At 37.3% G+C, this 27,273-nt stretch overlaps 2 protein-coding genes across 4 annotated transcripts in view; one reads left to right on the top strand and one right to left on the bottom strand.

Moving 5' to 3' along the window:
- Positions 1-346: 346 nt before the first annotated feature.
- On the top strand, positions 347-9,407 carry LOC109601379 (protein stoned-B-like). The gene is given in 13 exon segments (XM_049970241.1): positions 347-478; positions 1,297-1,885; positions 1,945-2,139; positions 2,442-4,018; positions 4,020-4,916; positions 4,970-6,060; positions 6,116-6,276; positions 6,328-6,789; positions 6,847-7,086; positions 7,137-7,362; positions 7,415-7,696; positions 7,754-8,116; positions 8,169-9,407. Coding segments are annotated over 12 exon segments (6,192 nt in total). The 5' UTR covers positions 347-478; positions 1,297-1,323; the 3' UTR covers positions 8,305-9,407.
- Positions 9,408-9,526: 119 nt separating this feature from the next.
- Positions 9,527-27,273, bottom strand: part of LOC109606177 (1-phosphatidylinositol 4,5-bisphosphate phosphodiesterase classes I and II-like) — a 40,448-nt gene continuing 22,701 nt past the window's right edge. Inside the window, exons 2-16 of one of the 3 annotated variants that reach the window (XR_007548742.1) lie at positions 24,033-24,179; positions 18,021-18,292; positions 17,783-17,968; positions 17,349-17,723; positions 16,658-17,292; positions 16,473-16,602; positions 16,204-16,421; positions 15,962-16,143; positions 15,539-15,905; positions 15,098-15,476; positions 14,799-14,879; positions 13,168-13,420; positions 12,861-13,115; positions 12,617-12,807; positions 9,527-12,554 (exon numbers count right to left, since the gene is read on the bottom strand). Coding sequence is in view for 2 of the 3 variants with exons in the window: in XM_049970239.1 (XP_049826196.1) it covers positions 12,730-12,807; positions 12,861-13,115; positions 13,168-13,420; positions 14,799-14,879; positions 15,098-15,476; positions 15,539-15,905; positions 15,962-16,143; positions 16,204-16,421; positions 16,473-16,602; positions 16,658-17,292; positions 17,349-17,723; positions 17,783-17,968; positions 18,021-18,292; positions 24,033-24,179 (3,558 nt within the window). In the remaining variant the exon portion in view is untranslated. Of the gene's footprint in view, positions 12,808-12,860; positions 13,116-13,167; positions 13,421-14,798; positions 14,880-15,097; positions 15,477-15,538; positions 15,906-15,961; positions 16,144-16,203; positions 16,422-16,472; positions 16,603-16,657; positions 17,293-17,348; positions 17,724-17,782; positions 17,969-18,020; positions 18,293-24,032; positions 24,180-27,273 lie in introns of all 3 variants that reach the window. The other 2 variants (XM_049970239.1, XM_049970240.1) reach the window with 2 other exon arrangements.

Below are 27,273 nucleotides of genomic sequence, written 5' to 3'. Positions count from 1 at the left end.
GATGGGGAACTTTTAAATTTCAATTCATTTAAAAGCTGATTGGAAAATATAAACATATATACTAATGCCTCAAATATGGCGAGTGGAAATTAAAATATATGGGTATAAATACATCCAATTTGATATTTATCATTTATTTGTTAAATAAGTTAACAGAACGAACAGAACGAATGAGTTAAATTTTAAAATTGATTATACGTATAATTCACAATAAAATTGCGTTTATAAAATGTTAATAAGAAAATTTGAAGGGACTGATTGAAATATTTGGCAGACGTCTGATCGCAGTCGCGATCAAACTGCGCACAATCAATAAGAGTTCACAGAAGTGACCTATCTTCCAGTTCTTGAAGTTTACCTTCCCCGGTGCGATCAATTGTTGCGACGGCCAAAAAAGGAGCCCAAACCGCACTATGTGACAAAACACGGAGTTCCCAATCAAAATCACCAGTAGAGTAGCAGTTATGAGGCCCAAAAAGTGAGTAAACCGCATTTTACGTGACGAATTTCCCAACGAGCCGCAAGTGCGCCTCAAGACGCGAAATAGTGCGCTTTAAGATTTACAATTAGTCGCGTTGCCGTTTTGATTATTTAATGGGGTCCATTATCCAATCGAGATGTAACAGTTTCATGGGTGGAAATTTCGTTTTGCATTCCGAGTCCGGTTGGTATTGTAGGAGTATGACGTGCGGCCGATTCCCCTTGGAAAATCAATAGTGCGTCGGTCCGTTCCGTGGCGTCGCGACGACGGTCTCCCCCTCGTCGTTTATCAAACCGTTCGCTGAATCACTATTACCATTCTCTCTGTGCGTTCACTTTCAGACCGTTATTTCTACCGATTACTACATGTTTTGAGGTAAATATTAAGATTTATTACCAGTTTGGGTCTTCAATTGACGAAGCGAAGCTTCCTGTAAGTCTTGGAAAAATTGATGAATTGTGCAGAAACAAATGTTGTAACTTTGACATTTAGAACAGGTGGGGTTGTAAAATCAGATAATAATTTGTTGTAATTTAAAATAGGTATTAAAAGGGTTCGCGATCACGTTGAAGTGTGGGTAATTTATATGGTGTTTTATGTTTTATATGTATTAGTTTGAAAGAAGCCTGATTAATTTTATTTAATACGTGTTTTATCAAATTAAATTACATTTCAGTTCAACATTTCATTTTCACATTGATATTAATGAAATGCCATTTTCTTGTTCTTGTTAACATAAAACATTTAATTTATGATTATATTAAATTTAATTGTACCAACATTTTTTGAAATGTATCGGTATCGATTTTGTTTAGAAGCCTCGATGCCTTTTGACCCGGATAATGCACAAGATAACCAAAGGCCTGAAAAAGAAGAAAAAAGGTAAAAAATCCAAACATAAAGAGGACGAGCTCTTCAAACCGGAAGAACTAGAGGCCTATCGTAAAGAACACCAGGCCCATCCGACTGAAGAAGTCGCACCAGCGCCTGGCGGTCAAAACGAGGAGTGGAAGAAGTTCCTCGCCCTCACCTCCGGCGTCGACGATATCCTCAAGAAGACCCAGGGAGACTTAGATCGCATCAAGAGCACCTCGTTCTTCCAACGCGTACCGCCTCCCAGTGAAGTACAGAGACACGAAGAAGAATTAAGGGCGGAGGAAGAGAAGGAGAAACGGGAGAAGGAGGAACAGGAACAGGAGGAGGCGGCCGCCGAAGCGAATCTTGGGATTGTACAAATTGTTGAATCGGAGTCCGAGGAGGAGGATGAGGACGATATTTTTGATACTGGATACATTGATGCTATCGCTGCTGGTGAAGTCAAGCTAGCTTACATACCTGAATCTCCTACCAAAGAGGAAGGGGACGATCCGTTTGATACTTCTTATGCTGAAAGAGCAATCTTAGGTATAAATTACTTCATTTATATCCAACATTAATTTCAGAATTAATTGGTATTATTACAGGGCCAGCTGTTGAAAGAAAGGGGAAGAAACTCGTGCCTTTAGGGGCTGCAGTAGAAGTATTAACAGGAAGAGTACAACTTCCGACTTGTGCGACTCAAAGACCTGTTTCCCACAGGCGACAGATACTCAAAGAAAAGGATTTACTTCTTGGAAGTTTCGACGATAACGCCAACTCTATATCAGCAGCTGAACAAGGTACTTCATTTAATTTTTATTATATTTATTTGCATTTATTATTAAAAATTATATTTAAAAAGTTTAATTAAATGTTTCCTATTGGTAAATGGCGAGGCGGTCTATATATTATACTCTATTATCTCCTGGTCCTTTTTGTCCTCATCCTTCGGTTATTTGACTTGTCAAAGAAATCGACCGGAATTAATTATGCATTGTCTGGAACGAGGCAAATTAATCTTACTCGTGTGCCTCGCGTCTAAATCTTTTTGAAGTTGAATTAAGTAGCATAATTATTGCACATTTCCATGTTATCTTTCCAGCGACTCCTGAACAGGTGGTGAAAACTCTCCTTGACGATGACGAAATTCCAATCCCGGATGAACCGATAGATCTCAGTAAAACCCTTCATCCGATCAGAACTCCAGTTGTTGAAGAGACAAAATCCGTTCAATCCAATTTGGTAGCGGAATTCGATGTCATCAAATCGTCTGCAGCAATCGAAGACGAGGATGATGAAGAGTTTGCAGCATTAGCCGCTGAAAGTCTATCTAAACCTGCTAAAGTCATCACAGACTTACCTGTTGTTCCTCAACCACAAACCAGTGTTGAAAATTGGAACGCCTTCGAAGGAACCGAACCTGCAGTTGAAGAAGAAGAAGAAAAAGAAGTTGATCCCTTTGACACAACTTTCGCCGACAATCTACTTCCTGGAAAAGCTGAGCTAAAGATTATAGAAAACGAAGTTTTGAACGAAGACTTAGATTTCAATCCCAGAGCGGAAGATAAACTTGCGACTCTTCTAAAAACTGTCCCCAAAGATAAACTAACCACAAATACTCTCGAACCAGCCCACAAAGACTTACTCGGAGGCAGCAACACTGATTTATCGCAACTCGGGAATGACCCACTGAAACCATCACTAAACGACGATTATATAGAATACCGCGATCCCTTCGATACTTCGATTGTTGAAACCGCCAAACAACCAGGACAAACCGAATTAAAATTCCTCGAACGTGAACTCTTAGGTGACATTAGAGTTGAGAGGACTTCGGTCAGCGACGATGAGTTCGATCCCAGAGCCGGGGAACCTCGAGAACGTTCCGTGTCACGACCGGAGGTGCTGAATGTAGGTAAAACAGTGTCGTTTGACATTCCTTCTCCGACCCAAACAGACTTGGAACACAAAGTGGTCAAGCCTCTAACGCCGTTTTACGTCCGAAAGAATTCCGTGCCAGAACAAGTACTGTCTCCGGAAGAATTGGAGGATCCATTTGATACATCGTTCGTGAGTAAGTTGGCACCTGGTAAGGCAGAACTGAAGTTAATTGAAAACGAGTTGTTTGACCCCAACGTAGAAAGGAACTTAAGCATTTCTGATCAAGATTTTGATCCGAGGGACGAGAAAAAGGTTGCTATTGCTAAAGTTCAACAAACCATAGAAGGCATACACGACCCTACGGTTGTTCAGGAACCAAAAAAGGAAGAGCCAGTTGATCTTCTGGCAGTTGATAACGATATACACGCCAAAGTTTTGACACCAGCTGCTGAAACCAATAATTTCGAAGAAATTTCTTATGTCGATCCATTTGACACATCCATTGCCAGTAATATATTGCCAGGAAAAACTGAACTGAAACTTCTTGAAAGTGAATTGATATCAGCGGGCCCTGCCACAGTTTCCAGTCCGGACTTTAACCCGAGGGATATACCAGTCCCTCAACAACCAAAGGTTGATCTTTTGGCTCACTCCAGTGACATTTTAGCTCAAAAACCCTTGAGCCCTGTAAGTTTTGATTTGGATGCAGACGATTTTGATCCCTTTGATACAAGTATAGCCAGCAACATACAACCTGGCAAAACAGAACTGAAACTTATAGAAAACGAACTGATAAACTAAAACAATGGCGGCGAATCCATTTTTGTTCGCCGAAGATGATTATTCGGCAAACCAGGCGCCTGCATCAAATCCCTTCCTGTTGGAAGGGGACGATTTTCAAGATGGCAACGCCACGATGGATAATCCATTCATGTCGCAAACGGCCACTTCGATGGCCTCCAATAATTCCACGAATCCTTTTGCATTCGACCCTATGGATTTGGAACCGGCGGAAGGAGAGATTCCACACACCCAAAGCAATATTGAAACGACGAACACCTTCGTTGATTTCACAAGTGGAAGTCAACAAAACTTTTTCATGAACGAACCGGTAACAGTAACCGCAAGTCAGCAAAATTTCTTTACGGATACCACGACGGTTCAACCGGACGTTCTGATGAACACCACAGCTATACAAAAACCTACTGGTCTGGATTTAAAGTACACTCACGACATGACCAGTAACAGTCCAGCAAGACCTCCACCACCTCCAAGACCCCCCAAGGAGACGCAGGATCTATTAATGTCAGTTATGGGAGCAATGGACGCAACCAGTTCTCATCTCTTGGACAAGATCCCACCTACTCGTACTCCAAGTCCAGTCTCGATGCGAGATTTGCATTCTCCAAGCCCTACTCCGGAAACAAACTTTGGTGATTTATTGGATGTTAGCGATAGTAAACCACCTCAATCACAGTCCAATACAGAAGATCTTCTATCGTTGGGAAACGACGTCAATCAAAATCCGCCTACCCAAGAACCACAACAAGTGTTTCAACCTCAAATTGCGGCCGAAATTCCAAAGCACGATCCTCCGGCTAGACCTACACCTCCTGTTAGGCCACCAAGGCCGCAACCTCCTCAAAAACCGCCACCACCTGCCGTCAGTCACGATGCGGGCTTCCCCGTTCACCAGGTAAGTTATTTATAAATTTTGACAAACAATTATTATTAGATTGGATCTTTTAGGCACCACCTAAGCCTCCACCGCCGAAAGTTCCACCACACCCCCAACCGAACCACGAAATGATGGACATGTTCGGTGATGACAACGTTCCAATGCAAAAACCGGTGGCTTCCAAAGCAGACATTTTAAACCTCTACAACACCCCAAAACAAGAAAAGGTGCGAGATTTGCTCTTCGACGCAGTAGAACCGGAAATAGATACCGAACTGAATGAAAATGAGATACCCGAAACTGTCATCAACGATGTCTCTCCTCCAGCTCCGGTTCTTCAAGAGACCAAAGACAGTTTTGTTTCGCCCGAACCTTCGCAAAACGACTTGCAGATGGACACGAGCGACAGTCAAAGCAAGGGATCGGTCTCGAGCGTGACTTTTAATCCGTTCGCCGCTCCAGACGAAACAAATCAAGACACCATCAGCCCCGTGAAACCTCCAAGTGTAATTCAACAGGATCTCACTCCATTGGACAACAATGTTTTCCAACCGGAGACTGTCGCTCCTCCCAGTCAACCAATGGACATTTTCGGAACAAACGCGACTCAAAACGACACGTTCGGACTTGTCAACGATAATGCCAACCAAGAGGCTCAAATTCAAGATACATTCGGTTTTCAAACGGACAATACTACTCCCTCAGTTGTACAAGATACGTACGGGTTCGCTACTCAAGTGGAGACGACCCAACCGATTGTACAAGACTCATTTGGATTCGACAAGACAATCACCCAACCAGCTGTACAAGACAATTTCGCTTTCGGTAATGTTGCTCCTCCACAAAAACAACAACCTGATGCTTTTGGTGGCTTTGGCAGTGAAAATCCGGATGAATTCGATGCCTTTGCCAAAAAATTCGATTCGGCTGGAAAGGATGAGAACAAGAACGGCGCCTTCGACGCTTTTTCTGGGAACGATGCGTGGGGTAATGAAGCTGGAGGAAACTTCGACAGTTCATCGGGTTTTGGTAACGAGGAGTCGTTTGATGCTTTTCTTGCCCTTCAAGAACCTCCTGTTGTACCCCAAAGCACACCTTGTAGGGTTAGTAAGAGTGGTTCACAAGAAAGTGACGAAGAGAAAGATTTTTCTGTCATCATTAGGTAAGTGCACACATCTAAAAATAAATGTGTTGAAACTAATTTTTAAATGTTATAGGCCAAAAACTAATGAAGAATTCTCTTCTGGAATAATGCCGGTCATCGCACCACCTCCTGCACAAGTACAAGCAGCCTTCACTGATACTTCTCCGAGATTCAATCCCTTTGATCAATCGGAAATGGCCACCACTCAACAACAAGAATCAGCCCTACCTTATGGTAAGTTTTCCATTAAAAATAACTTTCACTTAACTTACAATGTTATTATAGCTCCTGACATGAAGAGAAGCGACTCTCAGGAGACGCCACCAACACCATTATTCGACGAAGACGTTTCCCAACCCCTTGAACCGTTCCCTAGGATCGATTATGATGGAGACGGTTGGGAGATGCTGCTGAGGCAACCGAACAAGAAGAAAATCACAGGACAAAGATTCTGGAAGAAGATTTTCGTGTGTCTTTCCCACCAACAAGATTGCGTTCTACTCCAACTCTACAATCAGAAAGGCGACAAAGATCCTTTCCAAGAGCTGCCGTTGCAACCTTGTTATTCCGTGTCCGAGATCGGAGCCCAACAGTACGATCAATTCGGAAAAATATTCACAATCAAACTGCAATACATTTTCTACAAGGAGAGACCCGGCGTCAGACCTGGTCAGGTCAAAAAAGCCGAAAGAATCACCAATAAATTAAGCCAGTTTGCTGCGTACGCGATTCAGGGCGACTATCAAGGTGAGTTTTCGATTTCTTCTTGCATTTTTATTTTGTTTTATGTTGATTTTATTTTAGGAGTAAAAGAGTTCGGTAGTGATTTGAAGAAGCTAGGATTGCCGGTTGAACACGCACCTCAAGTTTCGCAGTTGATGAAACTCGGATCCTTGAACTATGAGGATTTGAAACAGTTTTCGGTTAGCATCGAGGAAGCTTTGTTTAAGCTCCAAGCTCACAGGGATCGAGCTTTGCATTACAAAATGGAGGAGGTGCAAATCACTGCTGTAGATGAGCTCTACGTGGAACAAGATGCAGATGGTAAAAATTTATTTGTTAATAATGCTTAGTTTTATACCATTCCCTTAAAGGTCACATTGAGAAGCAGATTGCAAGAGTTAGATTGTTCTTCCTTGGTTTTTTGACTGGAATGCCTGACATTGAATTAGGAGTAAACGACATGCGAAGACAGGGTAAGGAAGTAGTAGGAAGGCACGATATTATTCCAGTTGTCACTGAAGAATGGATTCGTTTGGAGGATGTAGAATTCCACTCGTGCATTCAACAGGAAGACTACGAAAAAACTCATATAATCAAGTAATTAATTCTCAATTAACTAAGATTAAAATCTAACCATTTTATTTTGTAGATTTAAACCACCAGATGCTTGTTACATAGAACTGATGAGGTTCAGGGTGCGTCCACCCAAAAACAGAGAGCTGCCCCTTCAATTGAAGGCGCAGATTTGTGTGACGGGAACCAGGGTAGAACTGAAGGCTGATGTATTAGTGCCTGGCTTCGCTTCTAGGAAACTGGGCCAGATTCCTTGCGAAGATGTTATGATTAGATTTCCAATTCCGGAGTGCTGGATATACTTGTTCCGCGTCGAAAAACACTTCCGATACGGATCTGTCAAGTCTGCACACAGAAGGTAAACTTTAAACGACACGACGATTACCAATAGATTATTCATTAATTTCGATTGCAGAACTGGTAAAATTAAGGGCATAGAACGTATATTGGGAACAATGGAAACTTTACAGGAAAACTTGATCGAAGTAACTTCCGGACAAGCTAAATACGAGCACCAACACAGGGCTATAGTCTGGAGGTGCCCCAGGTTACCGAAAGAAGGGCAGGGAGCGTACACAACTCACAACATGGTGTGCAGAATAGCCTTGACTAGTTACGATCAAATTCCTGAAAAATTGGCCGAGTACTGCTACGTGGAGTTCACAATGCCTGCCACTCAAGTCAGTCACACGACTTGCAGGAGCGTGAGCTTGCAGAACTCCGACAGCGACGAACCGCCAGAGAAATACGTTCGATATTTAGCCCGACACGAATACAGGTAAATATTTCCTCCTACATTTTCTTCTTTAATTAATTTGGTTGATTTTTAGAGTGGGTATCGAGCACACGGAAGGTGAGAACCCGAACGCGTACGCGTCGGCAACCTTCGTGCAAAAGCCGGCCCAGAAAGAGGAGAAGGAAAAACCGCCACCGGTGGTCGAAGAGTCCAGTTCGGATAGCGATTAAGTACTTCCCATTTTATTTTTTATATCCAAAAAATGATAAAAACGTACACGTTCCTCTTTTCGGTGGAAATCTATAGTAATTGTGTGTGCCTAAGTAGGATTATAATGGTAGTTTTGGAGCTGTAATTATTTATAGTTTTTGGACCATGGATCTTGTGTCCCTCCCGATTTCGAATACATTCCAGTTGTTTCGAATTCACTGTGCTCAAATGTGTTTGTCAGGCTTTCGTTGTTCGTGGAATATTATAATAAGTAAAGTAACAATAGAGGATAATATATTTATATTTGGGAACCTACTGGAGAGAAGCTTTTTCGCAAGACGTAAAATATATTTATGGTACAACATATATATGTTATATGTATAGAAAATTGCACATTTTTATTGAACGACAATACTGATCGATAGTTAAAAATAGGTTTAAGGCTAGAAATAACACTATACAATTATCAGAGACTGGGGGTGTTTTCAGTCATTAAACAACACACCCTCTGTTGCTTTGATGATGAACAGTTAGTCATGAGTGAGTCATATAAATGTATCATTACCTTTTAAGGATACGATTAATAATTAAATGTGAAAATGTGATTTTTATTTGACATATCATATTTTTAGTTCGACGTTTTTCGAGGTTTTTTGAAATACATTTCGAAAAACCCAACACGGCTAGTTTACCAAAGAAGAGTACATAAGTAGGTTTAAGTAACTAACAATAATGTTAAGAGTAGGATTAAGTTGACTTTCCGTTGATATTTACTGTTATTATTATTGTTGGTGATTTTGTAGATTTAGTAGTACGTTAACTAGTTGTAAAAGTTTTCTGTTTTAAAAGTTTTGATTCCGTTCGAAATGATTCTTCATTGAAAAGTAAAATTTTCAATCGAGTGCGAGTCTAGTCATTAGTACTTAAGAAGAAAAATAATATATAATATTATTATATGTATTTATAAGTAGGTTTATTGTATTTAAATAAGTAAATATTGTATACTAGTCTAGTAGATAGTTTGTTAGTTTTAATGAATATTATTTATTGTAATTAATTTTTAGATTCGAAGAATGTTTAAAATAATACCTTTATGTAAATAAGGTAAATATAATCCAGAAACCCAAAACATTGTAAAAAAGTAATAAATATAAAATAAATATAATAGGAATATTGCTTAAATCACGTTTTATTTATGCACATTGTACTAAAAATGGAGGGGTAAAATAAATAAAACACAAATTCATAGCACATAAATCTATTTAGACAATAACATGATAGTAAACACATGTAATACATGACTTAGATAATAAAGAACAGTGTACAATTAAAAATTATTCATGGTTAAAAGGCACAAGTTGGAAAAATAGAAAAATCGAGATTGACGAACATATCGAAAAAAATAATCGAGTTACACAGAACATTATAAACGTCTCTAAACATGATGGAATGTATTAATAAAATTATATGAGTTTTTAAACGTGTATTCAACAAGGTGGGATTTAGAAAAATCTACTCCTAGAGTATTTTGGTCAGACTGGCAGAAAATCGTCCTCATTCACCAAACGGGACGTGTTTTAATTTAATATTTTTATTAAGTGATGATAAAAGATTAGTCCTTGTTGGATACTGGTATGAGTATTATGATTGGAGCGAAAACCGTTCAAGGAAATCAACATTTTCTTGGACGGTTTCAGCATAAATTAATGTGACTAGATCCATGTAACACATACACAAATAAACTTGGAAAAAACCTAACGATTCTCACGTACACAACTCAGTAGTTAATATTTAGATAGGCCGATAACATTGAGTGACAAATATCAGAACCTCTAAACGAAAAACCAAGTCGAAACGAAACTGGAATACTCCTAAATCTATTGCGTACTTTTATCAAGACTGTCATACTTGTATGCAGCCTATGTCTAAATTTACTACTTCATATAACAACCACTTATGTTTAACAATTAGCAACAAACACTATTTTAGCAACATCAAATAATTTCGAAATTAGCTCGAGCGGGTAACTGACTGCGACTGTGCGAAATTCCGTTTAGTCCGGTCATCTTAGTCAAAATTAGGTGAATATCTCGGAAATCGAAACTCGTATAAACTTATATTTTGACATCCCAAAACTTGTCTCAAAATTCACACATGATAGGATAGTCGCAAATTAAAAAGTTGGAGGTCAAAAGTCACAAAAATTGATTTTTTGATCATTTTTTGTAAATATCTAGTTTCCTATGGTTTTTACGCTACTTGTATTTGCCATCTATCTCGACAACGGTTCAACGTTTGAAAAAATGTTTAAAACAAAAGTTGTAGAGAATTTAATTTTCTACAATATTGATAAGAAATACAAGTAGCGTAAAACCCATAGGAACCGAGATATTTACAAAAAATGTACAAAAAATCGATTTTTGTGACTTTAGACTTTTGATTTTTTAAGTTGCGGCCATCCTATCATGTGTGAATTTTGAGACAACTTTTGGGATGTCAAAATATAAGTTTATACGAGTTTATAGCTGGGTATGTCGATTTCCGAAGTGAACTCCCTATAATGACTGGACTAGTAACATAAATCACATAATCCTGTCTCTTGTGTGGAGGTCGAACTAAAAGGGAAGTCCTAAAGAATCCGCACACTCAAGATATAACTAATAGTTAAGGCAAGTTGCTAAAAACTCAGCAATATCATCAACATTCAAACCAGTCAGTTTGAACGCCAACAATTTCGAAACACTTATCATCGATAAAATTTGGCAACATCAGTTAATAAGTACGTACTATGCATTTTCAAAGTTAATATAAACAAATTTTATATACTCGCTATGTATATGATACATATATTCAAATAAATTATGAACACTATATACAAGATAAAGTTTCTAAGTCTGTACAGCAAACGCGGCCCAAAAGACTTATTTACGCCCAGAATCGTTGCGGTCATTTGCTTTGTGCATTGATGATTTTATACTGGAATTTGTGCGAAGTATCATCACGACAACGTTCCAACGTAAATCCGTCCTGGACCGCTAACACAGTGTCAAGCGAAAGTCCTTGTGATCGGATTCAACAACTTGACTCGGACCACAAGCCTGTTTATCTATGTACAAATTATTAATTAATACATTTCACTAATTATTCCATGGTTTTTAATACTTTTTGAAAAACATACAAGCACCTTTTCCTAAAAACAAAAAATCATGACTAGAGTTTTAATAAATAAATGTATATTTTGTGCCTGACGTGTATAAATTATCCTTGTTCGCTAATTACACAGATTACACATAGTAATAATTCTACAAGTGAGAGACAAAATTCAGGACTACTTAAAACCATTAAACGCAACAAACGTGTTAGTTTTTCTTATTGCATTCTTTTGGTGTCATATGATAGAGACATTTGCTGTTATGTATCGATTCGAACACATTTAATACAGAACTAACAAAAATCACTGGTTTTAACCAACAATTATCACGTGAAAGTTTTGGCTATTGTCTAAAACTCTGTTAGATATGCATATCAGTACAAAGTTGCGAGTGATAATTGAATCTGATACACACGTTTTATCATCAGATCTAACTCTAAACATAACGGGTAAATGCAAACTTTGCTTCTGAAAGCTTTGACGTATACAATTAAATAAACTGGCACGATTCTTCCTTTATCTAAGAGTAATGTTAATAAGCTATTTTTTAGTTTAGTTAAATAATGGTCTAGTTTTGTACTTTATGTAGTTATCCAAAGCAAAATGTAACATAACATTGGCATTGTTTCCTTGTAGCAGCACTTTCACGTTCAACAAGTGATTTGATGAGATCTACTTATTTGTATAATAATTATTTTAAAAGTTTAGGCCCATTTACCATGTGTTGGTTAATTATATTTTACTTATAGAATTTATTTTATTCCAACGAGACTACTAATTACCATATTATTTATATAATATAATTTAATTGAACCAAACAACTTTAAACGAAAAATCCAATGTTGATTATTACATCATTTAGTGTTTTATATATTTTATTTTTAAATAAATAAAAAGATTGTGTGAGGCGACCACAGTGCAACAAACCCAGTAATATATTTATTGTCATATGTTTAAAAGCGACGGACACATACTTCCATCGCCGATGTTATCGCTTTGGATGAATTACACAAGGTCCCAAAATTAGTTGTATTGGTTCACTAATCGCTACTATCACAAATAACAACGAACATCGATACGGTCTAGACTAAAATTCATCAATTTGTGTGTGTTGTGTACCTAGTTACATATTAACAAGACATGAGGACATTCTTTAGCGATTAAAAATGGTTTCACCTTACTATTTGATTGTCAAGTGAGAGTGTGTGTGTCTTTCGACCCCCGCCATCAAATTGCGGGGCGTAGCGACGTGTACGTTACCAAAATCCGTTCGCCGGACGTGAGCAGTTAACATTTAGCAACAGGCCCCGCTAGTTTCGCCGTCCACACGCGCCAGACGAGTCTCAAACTCCTTACACAACGCTGATTTGGCCTAAAACACAAGTCGATTACGAACAATCGTCGTTACAATTCTATCGGTGTTACTTTGGCTCTGTGTTCACTGAGGGCTTCCTTGACCATTTCGTGCTGTTTAAGCAACTCGTCCCGACGATTCTCGAACAACTGGTCGAGCTTCTCGCGCTCCGAAACACCTCTGCCCACCACGGCGGTGACCGCTTCGCGTTTCACCCTCGTGAACTGTTCGCGGTTTCGATGTTTTTTCGCCAGCTGCTTCACCTCCTCCCTGTGGTCCGCCTGCAGCCGTCTCATCAGATCCGTCGTCTCCTTCTCGAATTGATCCTGAAACACACCTCATTAATTAACAATCAAAATGCGGAGTCAATTAGTTAACCTTCAGCGCCTTTATCTGATTGCACTGCGACGTTTTCATGACTTTGTCCGCCAGGTTGTAGATCACCTCGTGGTATTTTTCTCTGAGTTCCTTCTCCTGGGCCACGAACTCCTTGTTGATGGCCAACAATCGTTCGGAGTGGCTTCGGGGAAGGACTGGTTTCTCACCGTCGCTTCCGCTGGTTTCGGGACCGTCCGCGACGCTCGTCAAAGGTTCTGCGCTTGTGGATTCAGTTGAGAAGACACCAGTAACACTGAAAGAAATGAACGAACATACAAATTACTGTTTTGAGGCACACAAATTGCTTTTTAAAGGAAGTTATTTACAAGTTGTTTTAATTTTTTATATACTGTTCCAAGAAATTGACGCACCACCTATAATTTTGTGGGAACTGGTGACCATACTAGGAGACCAGGTCAGGGTACAGCTCCTGATCCAAATCGTTTTGAGATTTTTAACTTTGTGACAACGGTTTGTGATATGCTGAATATAGCTTCTTAAATACTTATTTAGTGGGGGCTAAATTATGGTGTGGGTAGGCATTCCCACAAGCTCGTGCATTTCCGACGGTGCTGAACCAGTATATTCGGCAGTTGCCCCGTCCCCTACTTTAACAGCACGTACCAATTTGTTGGATAAATAATAGGAACCCTAATGCTGAGCGTTACATTTTAGATATTCTATAAAAACATGTCGTGCCATATGCCCCTTTTTTAGGTCCAAATTTGGGAGATTTTGAGTATGAACAGAAGATGTGTGGCTGTCATTTGTTGTAGAGATGGAAATACCCTATATTAAGCTCAAATTTTTACTTTTTATAAACATCAAATTTTTTTTTTTTTAGAAAAACAGTATTTTTTAAGATTTTTGAAATAATTATAAATAAAAACCTATTTTGTACCTAACTATACAAAGAGTGTACAATTTAATTTTTTATAAAATATTAATAATAATCAATTTTTATTGGTGTGGTGCGTTAATTTCTTAGAGCAGAGTATCATATAAACATGCTGTTGGTGGTTTACGCTGTAAGTTCATGAATCTTTGACCATCAACGAACTTGTTAGTGTAGATTAAAATTAAACATCAAAAACACGTACCAATGTTAGTTACACGTAACAGTAAAAAAGTCCTTGAAGGATCATTCTTGACTTGCGTAGAAACGTTTTTAGGATAAAAATAATAGTTAAAATTGTGTGTAGTGGTGTTGGGTGCGTTAGAACAACATATACAGAGAAACAACGGTATAAAAGAACAAATGGATGAACCGAAGTGCAGATAAAAGATAAAGAAGTAGGTAGAAACGTGCAAAAGTTCGTCGGTTGCCAAATGCTATACACAGACACTCACCATTTCGGGCACAACCTCCATACGCCAATTTGTCGGTCAGAACACGAGATCTGATTGTTGTCCGCGCTTACAAACACACCACATCACAATTTTGATCGGGAATTCAACAAAATTTTGAACGTTTTATTAATTATATGATTAATTTGTGTTTCGAATCACGAAGCGAGTTTCGGTGGGTTAACGCACGTTGTGAAGTTATAAAGTTAATATTAAAAACACACTGTTCATTTTTAATTTTATTAATGAAATCACGGTTAGTAAATACAAACAAAATTCCATACCCATTAAACGACTCCTTTCGTACAACTCCAAAATCCTCTTCGAACTTCTCAAACCGTCTGTAACTCTCCCTCCTACCTAAACTTTATGGAACCCATCAAATTCATAACTTCACAGATGCACGTCAACGTATTTTGTGAAAGAGTGTGTCTAGCAAAAGTGAGTGAATGATAGATCTAAACTTGAGACTACAAGGACAATTTTGTTTCGGTGAAAAAATGTGACCTCTTCGTATAAACAAAAAAAAAAATGAAAGTGACATTTAAAAGCGATACGACGGCGAATTCAAGTTAAAACTTACATGTTTTTGCTGCTCAGCCGTTTAATCAACTTCATGTTGGTCAGCTTGGAACGTTTCTCAGGAAAGTCGCTGGATTTCTGCGACTGCAATGTCATTTTCTTCTTCTCGTGCTTCTTTCTAAGATTCTCCAGTTTTTTGTCCAGCTCCTGTTTTTTCTCCTTTATAAGTTTGTTGTCGAGTATTTTTTCCAAAGGTTCCGCCACTATCTCTTCCAGTTTTTCTTCTTTAACCTCAACGGTTTTAGAAACCGAATTGGTTTCGGGCATCGGCACAATTGTAATTGGATTTGTGGAGGGTGTGATTAAGGGTAAATCGTTTTCTGTTGCGATGTCCACGGAACCTGCGCCAGTTGTTATTGACGGCCTTTGAATTGGACTTCCTGTTACCAAAAAAATTAATGATATTATAAATACTGTTACCTTGATGTGTTCAAATATTTACCGTTTGTGGCTTGTTCTCTCATGACCTTGGACAGAGTGTTCTTCTTTTGATCTTCATCACCTTCGATTGGTTCCATGTCGTCTGTCAGCTTCGCCAGTTGTTCCGTTCTTTTGTCCTGTTCGCTCTGGTATTTTATAGGATTGGCCAAAGCTTCGGCAAAGTCAGAGAAGCTGTCTGGAACGTAATCCTTTACAACCACGAGGAGGAATAACGTGGCTAATGGCAAAGGTTGCCCGATTTCAGTTCTTAGACTAACATGACGGTAACCTGGACACAAACCGACGACTGGCAACACTCGGTGACCTATAAACTTGCCCGAGTCTTCATAAGCGACGATTCGAATCGAGGCTAGGTCAGGAAGGACGACCTATGAATAAAATGTGTTTTTATGTTCAATAATTAAATGAATCATGCAATTGATACCTTTTTAAAAACGAACGGTTCTTCGTCATAGATAGGATTGATGCCGTTGTTTGGCACCACTTTAGTTTTGAACCTTTTCCTTACTGTGTCGGCCGGCAGTCCATACATCTCTACTTCTACGTAAGTCCCAACTCTCTTATCAGTCAAAAATTGTCCAGATATCACAGTTATTTCAACAGTACCTAAAGGGAAAGACCATAAATAATAAAGAATTATTGTAACTATTGTAGGACAATGATTACCTGCTATGATACCATCTACAGTGCTCTCAGCGAACGGATTAAACCTACGATCGGTGCGTCGCATGAATTCCGGTTTCAGTAGGTAACCGCACCGGAAGTTGTATTCAAAAATGCCTAGATTTAGTTGCATTGCCAGATCTAAGGTTTGGAAATTTAGCGCCACCAACTGACAACCTGCGTTCCAATAAACTTGCGGCATAAAATTCGAGGAATCAAACCTAAAACAACAATAAATTTTTTTGTAATTGTTAATTAATGCCTAATGTTACCTTGTGCCAGCCGGATAGACTCTACTTAGTTGATGCTTGTTGTAATTCACGAATTGGACAGGCGACTCCTTCAACAAGGCCGTCGCTTGCCGTTCGTCGAACGACGACATTTCATAACTCCTATTCTTCTCTAAAATTATACAAAGCAGTCACACATTATTGTAATTTAATGCCATTAGACTCACTTTTAGCGTTTTCGAAATTGGAAAAGTGCACAGGTTGTACGTAGTTGACCAACGCTGAAATTTCTGCACCAGCTTCCGTTTCGGAAGCTGCGGAAGCCTTATCCTTGGTCGTTTCCTCGGTGGGCGCCTCCGTCTCTATCGCCTCGCCTTCCTCCTCGCTGCTCGACTCCTCACCCTCAGTCTCCGTCGACTCTTTGGAACCCTGTCGCTGTTGCAGCGGCGGAGGATGGGGGATGTCGCCGTTACCTGTCGGTTCTGTCTGCGCTTCCGGCGACGGCGTCACCGTTCGCCTATGGTGATGATGGTGATGTTTCTTTTTGTTCTTGATGATGATCTTCCTTTTTAGCAGAGACGGTGGCGGCAAACTGGTGCCCGGTTCTAATTTGTGCGACTCCAGAGGCGCGTCCAACAACATGTCCCCGAAAATTTCCCTGCAATAGTTGGCAATTTTGGCCTGCTGCCGGGGATTGCAGTGGTTCTCGAACGACAAGACAACGGGATAATCTGACGTTTTAAAGGCGCTTTCGGCTATCGCTTCCAGAACTTCCTTCGCCGAAATGTCCGGTACCAAAGTGTAACCGTGTACGATCACCGGCTCCTCAGATCTTCCGTTCCAAAAGTCCAGTTCCACACATCTAATCATTACATGAATTAAACAATTTATAAAACGAATATATGACAGAAATAGTACCTGCATCCCGACAGTAGACATTGCCTGTACATCTCTGTGCTGGACTTCCCCGTCAACTGGTGACCTGTCAAATAAGTATTGTGTGATGAGTTGATGAAATAATGAGCCAGAGGCTGGTCCATCTCGTCCTGCAAGTCCAGCTTGCTCTGCGCCATGATGTTGTTGTCTTCGGACACGAGGTATCTGAGAAAACCTTCCCAGGACAACATTTCCTTCTCTTTGTTCGCGGCTATCGGCTCGTAAGTGTTGACCACGTCCTTCGCCCGGTCCGTGTTCGCATACGGATGCAGAATCTCGTTCAGCCGCGGGTCACGCTGCTTCTGGTTCAGGAAGTCGACAATCTGCGACGCAGACATAGTCGGTTTACCTCCAGATCTGCAATTGCAATCGTTAATCAGTTGCATTGTTTTATCGTCGTTCTAGTGGTGACTTACAGCTCGTGGAATATCCGTTCAACTTCCGTCCGTTGCGTCAACGATTTGTAGAATCGAAAAAAGTCGGCGAACGTGAACTTCTCCGGATTGATGGCGTCGTTTTTGCCGTGGGGCATGTGCAGCTCTTGCAGCACCGTTTCCACTCTTTTTTTGTCGTCTCTGCTTTGCGCAAACATTTTCAGCACGCTAAAATACAGAAACACTAATAAATAATTCAAACATTTTGGTTTGGACTAACTTTTTGACCGGTATTTTGTTCGTTTTGTCCGTCATGAGGGTGAGTTTGGTGTGCGCCTTCCTCAAGTAGGTGACGGCGGTCCCGTGGATCTGGTTCAGGTTGTAGGCTAGACTCATCAACGCGTCCGACCACAATCTTGCGATTTCCTTACGCGTACAGCAGAAATTTATGTACGTTATGTTCACGAAATCGTTCGCACAACAAACCGTCACCGTTTTCTCTTCTAACGTGTCTTGAGAACCCATCGTCACTATTTGTCTTAATCTCGGATCCTGAAAGGGAACGAAAATTGTAATTAATAATAATTTTATTCTCGTGGATGTTATTAATAGTTGGTTTTTAGATTTTTTCTAGCAGGTTAACGTTAATTAATTAAGACCTTAGGGGTAAACAAGAAGCGATCGTCGACACTTTGAAAAGTAATTAGAATCATAAAAGGCATGTTTAATCAAGATTGATTCAAGTTTAATGGAAACTTTCCCAATTATTAAAGCACAAGCTAAAGTGAACCAAAAACGTCGTTTAGTTAAAACTAATGAATTAATTCGTATCATATTTCAACCAACAGTTTCTTACATGTAATCACAATTAAAAACGAATATAATGAGAATCGTTATTTTTAATTGCAGCTCCTTTGAAAAGAATTAAAGGATATAATTAAAAGTTCATTCAAGACACAATCGTTATATTATTCCTCCCTTTTGCTTTTGATAAAAGATGCTTTGATTACAGATAAAAGAACTGTGTTCATTTTTAAACAATATCAAATATCAAAATGTTATACATTTTCATACGCTTTTATATATTACAATTATCAAAATGAAACTTTTACAACTTAATTAATCTTAACTTACTTTAAAGTCTTATTTAGAAATTATGTAGATATTTTGAAGACACAAATTTGTGAAAGAAACATTTAAGGAATTATAGTATTTTCTATATTAATTTAAAACTATTTTGAATATTTTAAAATAACTAATTTGTTTTAATTTTTTTATACCTAAGAAATCATTCACCTTTTATAAATCATTTATAGTTGTATATTAAAGACAAAATAATATAACCTGCGCATCCACCATGTTTAAACTCATACATTCTTATCCACTAAAAGTAAAAAATACCTAAAATTTTTCAATATAAAATGAATGTTTGATTTTTTTTAATATTCTTCATCGTACCAACATTTTTAAGTATAACTCGAGGTTTAATTGAACGATATGGTTAAATAAACATTCAAATTTAAGATAAATAAACACTTTTTACACAACTTTTATTTATATAGTTTTGGGATAGGTCCAGTAATTCAAATGGCAGCGATTTTAATAATGTAATAATGTCGCTTTTTGATGAAAAATCGATACGTAAAATTCACATATCATGTTCAGAGGAATAGAAATGACAAGTTAAATCAATTTTTATTTTTTTTTACGTGCGGATGAATTAAGCTACTGGAAATGAAAATCGAACAACACAATTGTGACGTTATGAATTTCACAATGATGGACAAAAATTCAGTTTCTGACAATTTTTACATTTGATTCCTCATACCAGAAATTGAGTACGAGAGCAATAATATCTAAAGTCCTACATATATACTTATTGTATTATATTTCCAAGGTTTGTTGATTTATTGGCAATTTGCTGTTTTACTTTTATAATTCAAATTATTTGATTTAAAGAAATACTAATGTTAATGTTACCAGAGTTGCCTATGCTTGTAGAATTGACCTAGGTGCCATCTCTTGACTCTAATACTAATGTTAATATTAAATGGGTTGCCTATGATTGTTAGATTGAACTTGCTGCCATTTCTTGATTATATTCCAAATGTTTCACTACCACATCCGCGTCCATTTCAAACATAGTCACAGGCAAATTCCATCAAAACATCAAAGTGATTATTTTGAAATCATACAAGCATATTAGGATGGCACATGACATGATTTTATTTGATTATTTAGTATCGTTCTCGAATAACTTTACTTAAATATATATTGTAAGGTTTTGTGATTTTTAACGTAAATCGTCGTCTAAATATATCATTTGTGAATCTGCATCTTTTAAATTTGTTTTACTTTTGGGATTTTTATACATATTATTCAACATATTATTTATGATTCTGTATTTTTGTGTAATGTATAAATTTACTATCACATTTTCATACGGAAGAAAAGCAAATATTTAAAAGAAAATGATTCTAAATCATCATGATCATTTGATATTGGAAATCAAAATTGAATATTTTAGTGTGAGTTTGTCTTAGAATCAATGAGAATGATTACTTGTAGCTGTTTATTGATCATGTTGAAGGAATGACGATACTTGTAGTATCCCAAGAAATTTATTTCTTGAAATTCTCCTAAGTGAATTAACTGAATTCAAACATTTATTAATTATTTACACTCTCATTAAACTTTGAATTCTATTTCCCCTTCAACTAACTCATACAATCTAAATTATTAAGCATTTCAATTAACAAAAATATTTACAATATTTATGTGATGAGAACATATTGAAATATTATATAAAACAATTTTCCATTCGATTTTCACAAATGCAGTCAAAATAATTATTTATTCATAAAATGAACTTTAGTTCCAATTTGTATTGATTCAATTATTTTTGCATGTGACCTAATTCAAAGTAATAGATATTTGACACAGACTCGGAGTAAATACATGTCTGTGTCCGCATTCGAAACGGTTTAAATCCAATTTATTATTAAACATAAATTAAAACGGCACGGTTTATTAATCCATCTAAAAATAAAGTTTAATGAAAACCGTGCATTTAGGTCAGGTCGAGATTTATTCTGTCGCTCATTTTGTTCTCGTTTTTTGTTGGAAAGATCGATTATTAATAAAACAATGTTTAATTTTAAAATAATGGCGGATGCGCCAGTTTTTTTTTCCAATTTAATATTTTTATGTAGGATGGAGATTTTAAAATTCATTAATAGGATTACGTTGAAATTATAAATGAGTCTGTAAAACTCATCGAGAGAAGGATCAAAAAGATGTGGAAGCCGCATTAAACGTCAACAATGCGAGAGATTCTATGGCACACAATCGGTAACACTGTCGAGTAGATAATGCATCTTTTCATCGTTGCATCAGACAACCCTTTGATGTTTGATCAATCCTTAAAACCGTTCCATCGAAAAAACGAGGTCACGAACTTTATCACGATCGAGCAATTAAACCTTCGCCGCTTCCGCCAAAAGAAAAAACACTTTTCGATCGAGATGCCACACAAGGTCAAGGTTCGTTCCTCGCAACATGCGATTTACGTTTATCTGATCGATGCTAATCGGTCGTTTAAATATTACAACTCGAGCACGGCATGCGAATTGAAGATAATTCTAGTGCTTCATCACTAAAAAGAACGTTAATTAGGTATTTTAATTTTCGGGGTTTCACAGAGGGTGAGGTGGACGGACTGTGACCGCAACGTCCGGAACAAATGTTGGCGTTGCGGGGGCTTCACCGAAATCCTACGAGAGATGATTAATTAGGGGTCACAATTTCTCTCTCCGTCTTTATGGCCGTGTATTTAAAACGGTCCGATAAATAATTCGTTTGAATTTGCATCGGTTGCTCTAATTATAATGATACCGCACCCACATAATGACGTAAAGAGAATTTCTGTCGACGTTACTGGCAAAAACAAGTTCCATTCTTTGAAAGCCGTAAAAAACAATCAGTAGTGTTCAAACGCAAATTATTCTATTTCTGAAAATGAATGTTTCAGTAGAAAGTTTGATTTACAACTGCCTTAAATCAATTAGTTTTTACTTTGTAAACAACGTTGTAACATTGTTCACATACACAACCCTTAGAACTCCATAAAAGGGATAACTTGTAATTCAACACCGTTTCTTTCCATTAGGACCGATTTGACGTGACGTCGACGTGAAACTTTCAGATGGAAACGGGAAAGTTTGCAACTTTCTGCTCCGTTGTTTTTGTCGGACGTTGAGGGCTTCTTGCAATTTCCGGTGCAACAAACCGACACAACATACAGTCGTGACATCTTCCAATAAAGTTTATGTTTGTAAAACAAGTTACAGTCATTTTAAATGCTGTAAATTCAGTTTTAGTTCCATTAAATCTTGTACTTTATACTATTATTTCTACTAGACGAAATGACGAGTTTATCTACCATCAGAAGAATGTTGGATGAAGCTGGTTTTAGAGCCAGAGGTCGTTATCGATAACCTCTGTTAATGGACTGTAACTGAATAGTATAATTGTTAATTCACAGATGAGGTATATACCCATTATAAGGCTATAATAAGAATAATCAGGAGCAAAACATGGTTCCAGTCCAGTTTCCAGGTTTTGGAGGTGATTCTGTAGTAGGACATGAATTTCTTTAGAGAAAAACTATGAAGGCTTATGGATATCGCGACGTGGTTCCTCAATCAAATATTGTTCCATTTGTTCAAAAATTTGGACCATATTTTGATTTTGTAGACGACACACTTGTGTTGGCGTTGCAGTGCCCCCAATTACCAGACTGTAGTCTAACTGAATAAATATGAAACACTTTAAAAGTTGTAAATTCAATTTTAATTCACAATTAAATCATACACTTTTCAAATTATTTAAATGGTATACTAAAATATTGTTGAAATAACTTGACAACTGATAACCGCCATATTGGTTTTCCTGACACATTTATAACGCAAAGTTTAATTGCCTCTTTAAATGTATTTTAAAACATGTAATTTGAATTTTTAATTAACTAGAACGCTTGGTAGTAAAAATTTTTAACCGGTATGCTAAAATATTAATGAAAATACTTGGAATAACAACATATAGCCGTCATTTTGGTTTTCTTGGCACACTATAACGAAAAAATTAATTGTCACATTAAATGCATTTTAAAGCATGTAACTTGAATTTTTAATTAAATAGAGTACATTGTTTAAAATTTTTTAAATAATTGGTAGTGGATAATTTGAATTTTCTGGGTTTAAAAATATTTTCAATGTTTTATATCGATCAGTAATATTATTTTTTTTACTTGCAGCTCTAAATGGACAGTATTTAATATTTACTTTACTTTTTAAATATTTAAAAGGTATAAAAATAAACTTTCTTGTAAAATTTCCAAAAAATACATTTTGTGAATTTGAGCACATTTTATTCGGTTCATTCGTAATTTATCTATTGGTTAGCACTGTAAAATATTCCAAAGAAGACTTTCTTCTGAAGATTTTGCCATTATTACAATTTTGGACTCTGATAATCAAGGGCAACAAGTAATCCAAATGTATAATGTCTTACAAAGTGATATAAATAAATTGGTAATGCCAATATACGATACGGTGATAGTCAACAATAAGCTACGACCAAAAGACAGGACAGGGTTTTCTGGTTATTTCTACTAGACCAAATAGTACATTCCCTACTCACAAACTTTGGAATTACTGTAAGTCTGTCTAGCATCAAGAAAACGTTGGATAAAACTGGTCTTAGAGCCAGAGAGAATTATCGACTTCCTATTAATGGACTACAGCTAAATGGTATAATTTATAATTCACAGATGAATTTATATACTCATTATATCACATTAATTTATGCAATGCGATTACACTGTTTATGTACTTTTGAATATGTACGAAAAGAGTTTGATCCATCTGAATCCTGAAAGAGACATCATCTACGATTGAAATAGTAAGTTTCTCACTATGGAACAAAGTTCTACTGTCTCTGCCGTGCATGATGTCTCTCTTTAAATTCAGACGGGTTAAACTCTTTTCCTACTGTATATTGCTACTGGTATTCTGACTTTTATAAATTATACATTTCAAAAAATACACAGTATAAATGTACCTATTTTGGTTTTCTAGACATACTATAATTTTATGATTTTATTATGTCACATATTGCATTTTTTGTACAATAATTAAGTTGTAGCTTTTTGAAATCCAGATAAAAAGTCCATGAAGCTATTAATATAACACAAACGTGTAGTCTGTGTTGCCTATTGTTGGTAAGAGTTTACCTTAGGTATTTTGGCATAACGTCCAGTTCTGGTGTCTCTGATGATGGCAATATCTAACAGATCCATCTCGTGGTTCTGGTCCACCCAGTAGAGATAGAACCCATTGGGATCGACCCTGAGGGTGACCGGAGTGCCGACCCCCGATTCCTGTAACAAAAAAAAACGACCAATCAATTTACAAGTAAATACATTTTATTTAACCAAAGAATTTCCATCGGGGAAACCGTTCCGGTGCATTTGGCTCCAATGTCACCAAGTAGCGGATCGAAACATAAAAATAGAGAGCGCGCGTTCGATTCGGTTGTCCGCTATAAATAAAGCGGGCGCGATGCAGCGGCAAAACGGGCTGAAAAGTTGGAAAACCGACTAGGTGCAAAACAATGGGTTTGTTGGCGACGCGTATTCACTTCCCGCCGATATTTAATTTTAGCCGGAAACAATACGTTCCTCGCTGACGTCCGTTTTGTCCTGCTTTCGAATTGCTTATTCGTTCCGGGAATTTTACTCGTTGTTTTCGAAATGTTATATTTATTATAAACTCGCACATTCACTAATAATAAGTTTTGTCCGAAAACAGTTTCAGTAACGTAATACAAGTTTTAAACTTATAATTATTAATCCCACCTCCGGCTTACGTAAATATTACTGTTACATTTAAATAAACGGATGAATAAAATTCACGTTAAACTTTTACTAACGTAATAATGACACGAGTGCCGTTGTTTACATGGAAATTTGATTCGGGCTCGTTTCATTAAGTAATTGCTTTTTTGAATTAACTCTCGAATGTTAAACGTTCGATCACTGATTTTCTTATTATTAATTCAGATAATAAAACCAAAACGAATTTGTCTGAAAGCGTCGTAAAATCAACTTTGTGCGCAATAAAATTTTATTTTCAATAATATCCAGTTTGTGAAACGTTCAATTTTAGTGTATCCATTGTTCCATTGATAAATATTATTGTTGGCCATATTTTAACTTGTTCAATGTATTAAAAGCGAAAATATTATCTTAGGATTATTTACTTAATTGTTGGCAGTGACAGAATACAGATTTATAATTCAGACAATAACACATTTAATTTGTTTAGTTTTCTCGACCGGGCCACCCGAATTTGTTTATGCTTCCTTTCAGAAAATACACATCTAATTCCAAGCAAAAAATGTTCACAGGTATTTTTAAACCGTCGAAAAACATACAACCAAAAGTAAATGAACGGAGATTAAAGAGCCAACAGGTACGATAGACAAAAGCCGTTTCCCAACGTAGTTTTCCAGTCATCTTAATCAAAATTGGGTGAAAATCTTGGAAACAGAGCTATAATAAACTTATATTTTGACATCCCAAAACTCAAAATTCACACAAGGATGGCCGGCCGCAACTTAAAGAGTCAGAAGTCAAAAGTCATATTTTTGCACATTTTTTGTAAATATCTCGTTTCCTACGAGTTTTACGCTACTTGTATTTCTTATCAATATTGTAGAGAATTAAATTTTGTTTTTTAACATTTTTTCATACGTCGAACCGTTGTCGAACTAGAGGGCATAAAGTGCGTGGCTGGAGTATCATCATTTGAGGTCGACTGGTAGTCCCAATCGAAAATACGTAGTATATAGTTTATAAATTACTGCTAAATTTATAATTATCATTTTTTATTATTATAATCAGACTCTGGTGCAATATGTTGGAGACAATGTCGATGTAAATGCTTATACTCTTGATGGTAACTATACTCTTCATGTTATGGAGAAGATTAAGATAATACCTCCAAAAAATGTTGTTTTCTACGATGAACGGATACAAAAATGCACAACCAAACCAAGTGAGAAGGAGTTGGCAGCCATATCACATGTATCTCTTCAAGTTTATGAAAAATCAGTCGTACCTGGATACAGTAAAGTTTAAGTCGAAAATTTACTTGATAATGAAGCATACATTAACAATGATAAGATTTGAAGATATGAAGATTGAAGATGGTACCTTGGATCAGTTAATACAGCAAATAACTTCTTGAGATGTTTCCTACGAAAACATAGAAGGGTGTATAGGTGGCTCAACCCTTTTGTCTGTGACATTTCTGAACAAACTGGATGAATTAAAAGCTCGAGGTCCAACTCGGGCTTTTTAATGAACATGTTGATGCAGTGCGCAAAATGCTGCTGTATTTTCACGCCAGTGGTCACTTATACGTAAAATCAGCACACTTATGTCTTTAAGATATGCTGAAGTTGGAAGAAACCACGGATGAACAAACTTTGAATGAAAACAGAAGGAGTATCTCGTGCTCGAAGTACAAAGGAAAGTGTATTATATAAATGGGTTTATGCTATGCATGCTACAAATACTAAATGTGAGGAAATGGAAATTAGAAATAGATAAGTAAGCATGAAAATGTAATAGTTAATAGAAAATGGTAATTATATATGTAGCAATAATTTACAAACTATATACTACGTAATTCCAAGCAAAAAAACGGAGCTTAAAGAACCAACAGGTACGAGAGACAAAAGCCGTCTCCCAACGTAGTTTTCGATAAGACCAAACCAGATTTGAATTGTGCTTGGCGTCGCTAATGCATCCCCTATTCAATTTGCCCGGCTTTGAGCGCGATAACGGGGCAGGACTCGCAGGTGGAGAACGGAAACGGAACATGCAACTGATATGACTCCTTTCACAAACCATCCGACACACAATTCCAAAAGGATTTTCCCCCAGTTAATCAATGTTCATTTCAGTTCCACGATGGAAACAGTTCCCTAAATGGAATACGGTAATTTTATTCAAGAAATTAACTGTTGCAACTGTTCACAATAAACTTGTGCAACAACTATCGAACCCTCAACAAGTTGACGACGAGAAAAACGTGAAGGAAGTGTTCGAATCCACCGTGGCATTATTAACGTGCTCGTTCAGACGTCGTAAATACAGCGTGGAGTTTGTGCGATACTCGAAAATATGGATTATTGATTGAGGGGTGTTCCAGGAGGCAGGGTGTAAGTGTACACTTCGCAAACTATTCAGACGAAAGTCTGAAACGGGCCGCACGTTCCGAATGCAGCCGCTTTATCCATTTTTAATGGTCCGGGAAGATTTATCTAACGTTCGGGGATTCCCTGATCCCGTCACATACAGGATTAAGCTACTCTTTTTTACTTTTTAAACGTTATATTGTTCAAAGAACGTTAAAAGATTGATTCCAGTGTGACGGGGCTATTTTTATCCTTTATAATATTAGATG

The sequence above is a fragment of the Aethina tumida genome, chromosome 7, assembly GCF_024364675.1.
Source record: "Aethina tumida isolate Nest 87 chromosome 7, icAetTumi1.1, whole genome shotgun sequence".
Classification (NCBI taxonomy): domain Eukaryota; kingdom Metazoa; phylum Arthropoda; class Insecta; order Coleoptera; family Nitidulidae; genus Aethina; species Aethina tumida.
This window is presented reverse-complemented; position numbering and strand designations above follow the sequence as displayed.